The following is a 10000-nucleotide window of genomic DNA, read 5'->3' as shown; positions in this document are numbered from 1 at the left end:
CCAGTGTTACTTGCAAATTATTTTCTAACCAGTATTCCTTCCTTTTGCTAAAACAGCTTCCCTTGGCTACGCCTTCCCTTTGCTAATTTGCTTCCCTTTGCCATACTTGTAATTATTATTAGGTTGTTTAAGTATTCTGTTAATAATAAAGTACACCTTCCTCCTCCTGCAATTAAGACATGTCTTCTTGATTTCTGCTTGTAGTTAGCTCCTACATAACAAATGTTCACTTTTTGCTCTCCTTGTTCAAAATTGCTTTTAGATTATTCAAGTAGCGTAATTCTCTGCTGACAAGCTTAAATGGTGGCTTCATTCTGCAAGACTGCATGTTTTAGCAAAAAGAATAAATGGTCATGACCTTTAGAATTTAAGACCATTATTTGGCAAAAAATAATGCTGATTTGTGACTAGAGGTGCCCCAGTGTTATCTTGGGATGTTCTATAACATGCTGCTGCAGTACCATAATAAGTAATATTACACTGAGGGGAAATTATGAACTTTGAAAAATCTTTGTCACCACCAAAAGTGACTTTTTTAGTTCCCCATAATTGACTCATTTAAGTTTGCATGCCAATAATATAATTTTCATATTAATTACTGTAATAACATTTTAAAACAATGCCAACTATGTTTGAGATAAATTTAATACACTGTAAAACATACCTCATCTTTTTCATTGTCGGAAAACAAAAAGAACCCTGCAGAGAAAAAGAAAAGGGTGTTCGGACACTGTAAGCGGAAAGTTGGCTGTAATTGGATACCTGTAATTAGCTAACCAATCCACCAATCACAGAATTTACCACAATAACCATAGCAACAACCACTTTACCCTACCAAACTAAGGGGGTTTTCTAAAATGGATGAATTTGTAACATTAGACTGTGAAAAAGGATTTATGCATTTGTTTTAATTCTTAGAAATTGTAACAGTTATGATTAATTTAAGTAACAGGACTTCATGTTGCCCAATGCGGTCTACAATCACACTCATGATTAAACAAATCAGACTCTTCCTACACGGTTGTCCGATTCTGTTAACCATTATAAATATCACAAAATCTGTTGTTACAGTAATAGTATTATACGCTGACAGACCCTCATGAAGTCTTGGATGTTTACTAATAACTGCAATAATTAGCAATTATTGAATGAGGCTGAGTAGGAGTAGGATATGAAGATCTGCAGAATTCTTCATATTCTACAAAAGCCGAATTCAATAATTGCTTTATTATTTATTCAAAATATTTTCTTCGCTCAAACTTCTAAACCTACTCGCAGCCATTTTTCTGCTCAACAAAAATAACACAATCTCGTCCCCAGCTTTTTTCGGTCAACGGTTCAATAATTTGCAGCAGGCTGCATTTTTGACGTCATTTTGACGTCATCGGTTCAATGATCTGCAGCGTGCTGCACTTTTGACATCATTGACTCAATATGACGAAGTTTCTTTCCAAATTTGGTGAACAGCAGCTGGTTATATATGGTGAATTATGCGTGTGGTTTTAACCAATCAGAAACGGGGAAATATTTTGAATGAATAATAATAATAATAATTATTGCATAGAAATGAAAGAGTAAGTGTTTTTTTACAAAATTAATGTTTCATTCAAAATGAGGGCACAAGTACTTAAAGAAACACAACTGACATGCACAGGAAATCCACCACATAACCAGTAGACTGGAACCAGTTTTGCAAAAGCAGTTAAGCAAAATCAGGATTTGACTGTGCATCTATGGCTCCGTTGGTGCAGCACTGCACCATCATGCAGCAGGAGGTTGAGGGCTAAAATGACGGTAAGACCAGTACACAGGGTCTCAAAATAACTGAAAAGAGTGCTGCCATTTAGAGGTCAACTTGGATATAAGGACTTGAAATCATAGCCCTAACAAGCAACCCTTTAGGTGCTTTATTTATGTAAACTTTGCGGACATTTAAAGAACACACATTCAAACTTTTCCCAAAGACCAACTGCACAGAGTTCTCAATGTCGATGGTCTATTTTATTCTCTTGAGCAAAAAGGAGCCAGCATGGCAGTGATGAATCAAAAAGGATTATATAATGGTGTAAAGAGACCACCTTAGCAAAAACAGCTGCCATGACTCAAGGGAGCTTACTCAGGTCCTGGAAAACAGAGAAGAAGATGTTGGTCTACACTGCCTTGTATTGATCTAAAGAGAGGGATCTTATTAAAATAAATTATCTTTCAAAAACAACTTACCTAACATTGCAAAAATCAGTATGATAAATAACAGCAAAAACAGCATGTCAAGGATAGGTGGAAGAGAGAGTAAGATCTGTCGCAGGACTCTGAAAATGCAGAAATGTTGGGTAAGGTATTAGCAAGGAAATGTATTATTTTACATGCACGGTTGACTCTGAAACTAAAAAGAGCACAGACTGTATTTTCCATGTCGACCCTAATATCGTGAAGGGGAGGTGCTTGAGGGACTCCCAGAATCTCTATAGATCTTCAAACACCTGCTAAAACTCCAAGATAGATAAAGTTAAGAGTTTATGAAGATCTCCTTGAAAGATCTTCAAACACACTAGTTGCTAAGATGATTACTTGTAGTCTGAAATTCCAACAATGGAGGGGCTCCAATTTCAGTTACGAATGAGGTGTTTCAAGGATCTCCAATCACAGATCCAAAATTTCCACAAGACTGTAAGGGAAGGGGTGGGCAAGGAATCAAGAAACTAATCCAAACTTAAACAGGCAGGAAATCAGAAATTTGGATTCTCCTCCTACCTTCTGACCCCATAGCAGTAGTGGGTGTCTATCAGGAAAAGAGGTCGAAGAGCTCTAGAAACTCTGAAATGATTCTCTCTCCGTATAAGAACTACTATTGCTTCTGTGTACATAACAACTAAAATAACAACCTGAGGGAAAAGAGGGCAACACATATTAAGTTCATTCTTCATTCTGATTTTCTTTTGTTATCCCTTCCCCTCCTGACAGACTGCTCCACCCCCCCCCCCCTGATACTAAAGTTGTCATAGAAAAAGACATTTTTGAATATATTAGTCCTAGTCCTCTGCCGTGCCCCGGAAATGAAAGGAAGAGGCTTTTTTTTTACCGAATGGGAACCGTCCCATCATTGTTCGTAAACTGTAACATGGAATTTGTGGTGGGCCTTTTCACGTCATAATTTCCATGCCACAGGTTTTGTTATAATTTCCCCATTCTGTGATGTTATTGTTAACCCGCTCATTTTTTAGGCATTTTCTGTTTTGGTCACGTAATTTACCAAATATGGTTGCGAGTTGAACCAGACAAAGAAATGCTACATAGAACGCACTTTGAAAAAAAGGATAACTGTACAGTTTCAGGGACTCAAGAAATGACTGCTTGCAGAGGTCTATAGCAATGGTTTGGCAGTTAAAAGCCTCCCCCCCCCCTCCCCCCTTAATATACTACAGTCACATTCTTACTTCTTTTAGTAGTTGATCTAAATCACTAAAGCACTAATGCTTTCATTCTCCGCCATACCACAAGGCAGATAAACATTCTGGGGCTGTTCGAGAAAGGGAGGGGAGGAGACCTGCAACCGGAGGTGAAGAGCCCTTTTGTTTATGTGGAGATGCTGTGCTTAACTGGGCTAATCACAAATATGGGCTAATCACATATATTTTAAGACGCATCTTCAAAAAATTCGTATCATCATTAATATATTTGCCTTTCTTTCTTTCTAGTTCGTTTTTATTAAGTATAGTTGCGTTTTCACATTCAGCAAATGAAATGACAATCTTAACGCAGCAGTAATATGTAGTTTAAATAAATGGCTGTTTATGAATCGAGAGTTTCCGTTGACAGCGGTGAGAATTTTGGCAGGAAAGAACTTTTCTTTCGAAAATAAATGCTAAAAACATGTATAAGCTCCCAAATTGTTGCTTCTTTGATTTTTATTTTATGCGTGCACATTTAAGATTTTGCTGTCTCGTATCGGGTGGTCGAGGCAACCTACCTGCCGAGGCGCGACAACTCGCCTCCCCGAGTTGTCTCGCCCACCCGAGTTGTCTCGCCCACCTCATGTAAACGGTTGATAGAATTTTTTACACAAATGAGTGGAAAAATATCTCGCCAAGTTAAGGGTAACTCGGGGGGAGGGTTGTCTTGGGTACCTGAGACCATATAAACAGGCCCTAAGTCTTGCCCTTTACTTTGTTTCACAAGATTATTACATTTTTGAATCAGTATAACCATCAAGAGTTTTTGGAGAGCAAGTAATCGAGCTCGATAAGCAGCAATACTTGCAACTGGAAATCCAGCTCGAGAACTAAGTATTGGAAATCAAGTTCGATTTTGTCATTGTCCAGCTCGACATTTTGAATGTGATTGTTACTCGAGTTGCGAGTTCGAACTCGAGCTCGAATACGCTGAATCGAGCTCAGTTGTCTAGAAACTAAAACTGATCCAGAAATACTATACTATAATATTAATAATCCCGTACGAACAGCGCAACGCTCTTGCAGCGCTGCGCAACTTCATATTTTAGGTTGCACAGTGCTTATGCGTCCTTAATGCGACGTTCATGCGTTCACCAAGCTTCACAAGCAGAATATCGAGCGCTGCAGAAAGGTTGCAATGCCTAACAACGAAAAAGCATTGGTAAAGCAGCGCTGTATATCGTTGCTTAAAAGCTGCGACTGAAAAATACTTTTGAGGAAAAGTTTGGAATGTTTAAGACCGACAAAGCAACGCTCACGCAGCGCTGTACATCGTTGCTCAAATGCTTCGACTAAAAGATCAATCGTGTGTAAAAGTTTGCAGTGTTTAGCAACGTAAAAGCAACGCTTAATAAGCAGCTTTGTGCATCTTAATTTGCCTTAACGTCAGGGCTATACATGTAGCTGAAAGATACCTATAATCAACGGCTGTATACGTACGTAAGGTATATCCAGTCTTGAAGGTTATAAAACTTCGACAACTCAAGTCACAAATACATTCTCATTAAAATGTTGTATTCTGTAGAAAATTTGGATTTCAAACCTCGTACTATATGGCCGGAGCTTATATATAAGCCCAACATGTTGATCGATACAAAAAGGTTTCAATGTCAAGGGAAATCGACGCCAGCAATGCACACCACGATTATTTCGCATTTTCAGTCCGAATAGAGCGATAGTTTTAGCGACCCCCATCAGCGACCCGCGATAAGACTTACGATTGGTCACCATTGTGCCCATTGACCAATCGCGGGTCGCTAAGCGATCTTCCAAAGTCTTCCAACGGTTTGGATAAAGAGAGTTGTGAACAAAGCATCATTTGATGGCTCTCGAAGCAAATGTTTGCAGAGTTTGGCGGCCCTTAAATCCTTCTCAGTGTACAAGAGGCTCAAATAAAGAAGACGAATGGGTAGCGGAGGAATCGTCCGTGATCTATGTGGAATTTCGAGGCAATCGAAGCCTTGGGAACGAATGGCCTTTTTTCTTGAATGATTCCGTTCGGCAACTTCGTCTCGGTGCCCAACCTTGGTAAAGAAGAAGAACCAAAAACCACCTAAATCGCTCTAAATCGACCCAGAAACCGTACCAGAATCAAATAAATATAAGACTGAAGCAAGGTAACGTGTTTTTTGATTTTAAATCGTCCGTAATTTTCAGAACTTTGAGGAAAACCGTTTTACCGATACAAATCCTTAGATTTCTACTCTCGCATAATATAGCACTGTACGGATACTCATATATCGAGCTTGGGCTACCTATAGAGACACATGAAATGATCAGAGAACTGCAATGTATTAAATCAGATAGCTGTATGAACAATGTCATCTTTCGTGACGGCTTTAAAGAATCCTGCTCGCATCATGATCAGTTAATGACCCCGTTAATGTAACAACGCAGCAGTGAAGAAGCTCTTTGGGTAGAATATTTTTGTACATTATACAGCTCATTATATAGCTTGCCTGTAACTCCTCCGCTATGCAAAATAAATTTAATTGATACTCTTGATACTTTTGCTTGTACCCATTTTTCGATTGATCGGCTTGTTGTTGGTGGCCATTAAATTAATTAAAAGGCTTCTCAAAGTACCTTTTCATAGACCGAGAAAACCTTTCGCATCACGCGACATCCTACCTGCAGCGTTAAAGCAACGTGAAGCTATTAAAGCAGCTCTCTTGCAACACATCTGCAACGAAAGGGTCGCTAATGCATCACCGATGCAGCGACCATTCAGAAGTCCTGCAGTGGTTAGCAAACAGTTTCCTCGAGCAGCGTTGGTGAGTCGCAAAAGCAGCGCTGCTAAACGGTTGTTTGTTTCAAGTGCAGCACGTCCTGCTGCAGCGCTTAAGTGACTTTGAGATGTCTTTGAGATGTCTTACGCGCAGTCATTTTTCGAAACTCCCGCAGTGCTATCCATGCAGCCATCATGCAACCTTTCTGCAGATATAAGGGCAACGCTGGTCAGTCGCTAAAGCAGCGCTGCGTAAAGGTCGTACGTTTCGTACGGGATTGCATTGTTGAAGGATTTTGAACATTTAATTCCTACCTTCATCACTGTCCTTTTATGCGTAAAGAAAAGTTTTACTCCCTGCCACCTCATTTTAATGCCAAGTTCAAGAACAATGATTGAGAGTGAAAAAATCTCCAAAGCACCATGAACCTAAGTGTAAATAAATCATATTTATTTAGTGAAGCTGTTAATGAAATGGTGGCCGGTTCTGTCTGCAAATCCCAATTTGATCGGATTCAGGACCTCCGATCCTGAAAACCACTTTCGGGTGAATGGAGCTTACTGAATAAATATCATTAATAATGAATAAATTATTATCAATTATAAAGGGACAGTCATTTGAGTTGATTTTAAATCAATAACTTACAGGCACTGGCAAGGATAGAATATCTTCTTCAATCACGCTTTCAGATGCTGGTTTTTCAGTCAATCCCAAGAAAAGAAGAAGCAAGGAAGCCATTAAATCCAGCACATAGAAGAAAGTACTGTGAGCCATAAGATACCATCTGATTGTTGCACGGGTGGGGTGGGTGTCAAACCGGTCATTGTTTTGCCCTTCCTGTAGAAAAATAGCTGCATCCTAACAAGAGAAAGATCAAAGAGTCGACATAAAGCAATTTTCTCCCAGTAGGAAGGGAGAGACCAACTGGAGTCTTGAAAAAATGCAAAGGGAGAAGACTATAAGGAAGATATCTGTTTACAAACATTGCTTTTGTCATTCAAATGTGCCAACCACAGGAACAAAAAAGACCCTTTGTTTCCACAGCCAATAAAGCTCTGGTTGGCACACTATAGTGACAATCATTGACGTCAACAATATCTTTCCTATATATATGGAATCATGAAAATGTCTATAATCTTCATTTGCTGATGGCTTATGCTAGTCTCCTTCGCAGCCATCTTTCGGGATGTCATGCAACACTCCCCCGAAAGGAACAGCTGTGCATATTGGAACCACATTGCCTTTCCCAGATTGAGCCAATCACAGCTACAGTTCCATTTCCTGGAACTGTATCATGAGACTCCACCAATAATACCTCGTGTTTCATCAACATTCTCATCAACACAAAGTCATGTATGCAGGTCTGTTGTTTGTATTTTTAAAAGTGAATGCCTTGGCCATGAATGCAAGAATAAGTGGAGAACTGAAAGAATGAAAGGATGTAATATAATCACATTATTCAATATTTTTATTGACTTCAAAATCAAGTCTTCCTGTACGCGCAATCTTTCAATAGGCACAAGCTCACCACATATTAAAGTTCAGTAGTGAGGCCCTGACAGGGTAAATTCCGACAAGCGACATGGTTCAAAAAGTAGCGACAGCACATAAAATGAAATTCTGACAAAAGACATCCTTTCCCAGCAAAATTCCGACAGTGACGTCAAGGCCGAGAATGCGACGTTAACCCCCCCCCCCCCTTCCCGTCAGGGCCTCAGTAGTCAATTCACTTTTTATGGTTTACATGAGAGGTAGGGTAACCCTCCTAGGAGGGCCAACTTTTTGCCATGGAGGGTCACCCTTCTAGAAGGGTCAACTTTGATGGGATCGGATTACTGTCAGATTGCTGCGAAAGTCTGTAATGGCTGCGTGTAAGCCTGGGGAATATTTTCACCGTTTTGTGCTGGCCAAATTGTTTGAACAGAGTTCAGAACAATCAGAGGACAACAGTGTCGACATTTCACGAAAAGACCTAGATGATGATGAACCAATTGTCGACGAGAGCGCAAGGGAAAGCCGCTCGACTCAGAAAGATGTGGAAGAGGACTAGCCACGTGAAAAATCAAAAATCCTAAGAAGTGGTTATGGACATCGGAAGCGGTGGAGGTACTCCTGAAGTATATTACAGAATTCAAAACCAAGTGTGAGTTTAACGGCGTGGACTTCGAGGTCGATTTATCCACAATGTATGCAGAAATACGCCGATGTATGGCGGTGGGTTTTCCCGAAGATTTTTGCCCTGAAATTGTTAAGGAGCGGGGAAAAGAACTTAAGGATATGAACAGCGAGGAATATGAATTTTTCTGAAAAGAGCTGGTTGTCTCTTGGCACCAAATTCAATAATCGCGATAGCCCTAGGGACAAGACTTTGCGTGTAAAGGGGCTATCTTTTGCCCCTTATAGAAGGAATTTCTGGGTGGGGATGTGCCGCTGAGACCCTGAAAACCTTAGCCTATACCAGAGCTAGTTTCAGCTGGATTTTGCTACCCTATACTAGAGTAAACTCCCCAAATCACTCCTATATGTGTTGACATAGAAGAGAAGACCAGTAGGCTTGTCGATGAAGCTGCCAGAGTAGGACTTAAGATCAATTTGAAGAAGTGAAAAGTTATGCGAATAAGGAAGCAGGAAGACGAAAGTTCAATTGTTCAAAACAATTGTCAGAGCAGTTTTGATGTATGGCTGCGAAGCTTGGAAACTCACGAAAACAGAAGTAAAGAAGCTGGACACTTTCCAATACAAATGCATGAAACGCATACTGAGAATAAGATGGCCATGGACCATCTCGCACCAACAAATCCAGGAGACCACAGGAGTGAACAGAACAAGTGATGAGATCAGACGCCGAAGATGGAATTGGATCGGGCATATATTGAGGAAGAACAGAGAGGAGCACTGTGTTACAGCATTGGAGAGGAGGCCAGAGGGGAGGAGGCCTAGGAGACCAGGTGGACCAAAAACAACATGGAGGAGAATGGTTGAAGACGAAAGACGAGTAGCTGGGTGGCAATCATGGACGCCTGTCAGAGCTTTAGCAGCAAACCAAAGTTGATGGAAAGAGAATGTCAAAGCCTTGTGTGCCTTATGGCACGAAGAGATATACATGTAGATAGAGAGATAACATCTTCAACCAACTGGTCAGTTTTGTGAAAAATGATACCCTATTCTAGACCCAAATGCTCTGACTTATATATCCTAGGCTAGAGTATTAAAACTGCTTGAAAATCATACCCTTCACAGCGGCACATACCTATATAGCCCATATATGGCAATAACCCCCCCGGGTATGGGTACCATAATTTGCCGTTGAAAATAAAATACTCTTCTTGGGCGGTCGAGATTTTTGCGGCGTTCAATCCAAATACCTACATGATGCTGCCAGAAAACCGCAATGAATGATTTTTCTCACACTCAATTGACTTACCTTTTCAGTTGTTTTGACAGACCGTCAAAGCAATCGGAAAGGAATGTGGTTCCAATGTGAGCAGCCATTTCTTTCGGGGGAGCGTTGCGTGACATCCCGAAAGACGGCTAGTACTTAAATACGGAATGCTGGAATGATGGAACAGTGGAATACTTAAACACGGAACGCCGGAATACTTAAACACGGAATGCCGGAATACTTAAACACGAACGCTGGAATACTTAAACACGGAACGCTGTAATATTTAAACATGGAATGCTGGAATACTTAAACAAGGAACGCCAGAATACTTAAACACGGAACAGTTGTGAAAATTCTGATAATTGGAACACATGGTTCCCCCCCTCCCCAACAAGTGTTAGGGGCAAAAATTAAAGTACAAAACAATGGTGAAATAT

The 10000-nt window shown here is 40.3% G+C and overlaps 1 protein-coding gene across 3 annotated transcripts in view; it reads right to left on the bottom strand.

Moving 5' to 3' along the window:
- The window catches only part of LOC137975029 (two pore channel protein 1-like), a 35926-nt gene that overhangs the window by 21042 nt on the left and 4884 nt on the right, over positions 1 to 10000 (bottom strand). For all 3 annotated transcript variants that reach the window (XM_068822059.1, XM_068822060.1, XM_068822061.1), the window contains exons 3-7: positions 6824 to 7036; positions 6493 to 6606; positions 2752 to 2882; positions 2221 to 2309; positions 665 to 699 (exon numbers count right to left, since the gene is read on the bottom strand). In XM_068822059.1, the coding sequence (XP_068678160.1) occupies positions 665 to 699; positions 2221 to 2309; positions 2752 to 2882; positions 6493 to 6606; positions 6824 to 7036 (582 nt within the window). The remainder of the gene's footprint in view (positions 1 to 664; positions 700 to 2220; positions 2310 to 2751; positions 2883 to 6492; positions 6607 to 6823; positions 7037 to 10000) is intronic.

This window comes from Montipora foliosa, chromosome 11 (genome assembly GCF_036669935.1).
Source record: "Montipora foliosa isolate CH-2021 chromosome 11, ASM3666993v2, whole genome shotgun sequence".
Taxonomy (NCBI): Eukaryota; Metazoa; Cnidaria; class Anthozoa; order Scleractinia; family Acroporidae; genus Montipora; species Montipora foliosa.
The sequence above is the reverse complement of the archived record's forward strand: the minus strand, read 5'-3'. Positions and strand labels throughout refer to the sequence as shown.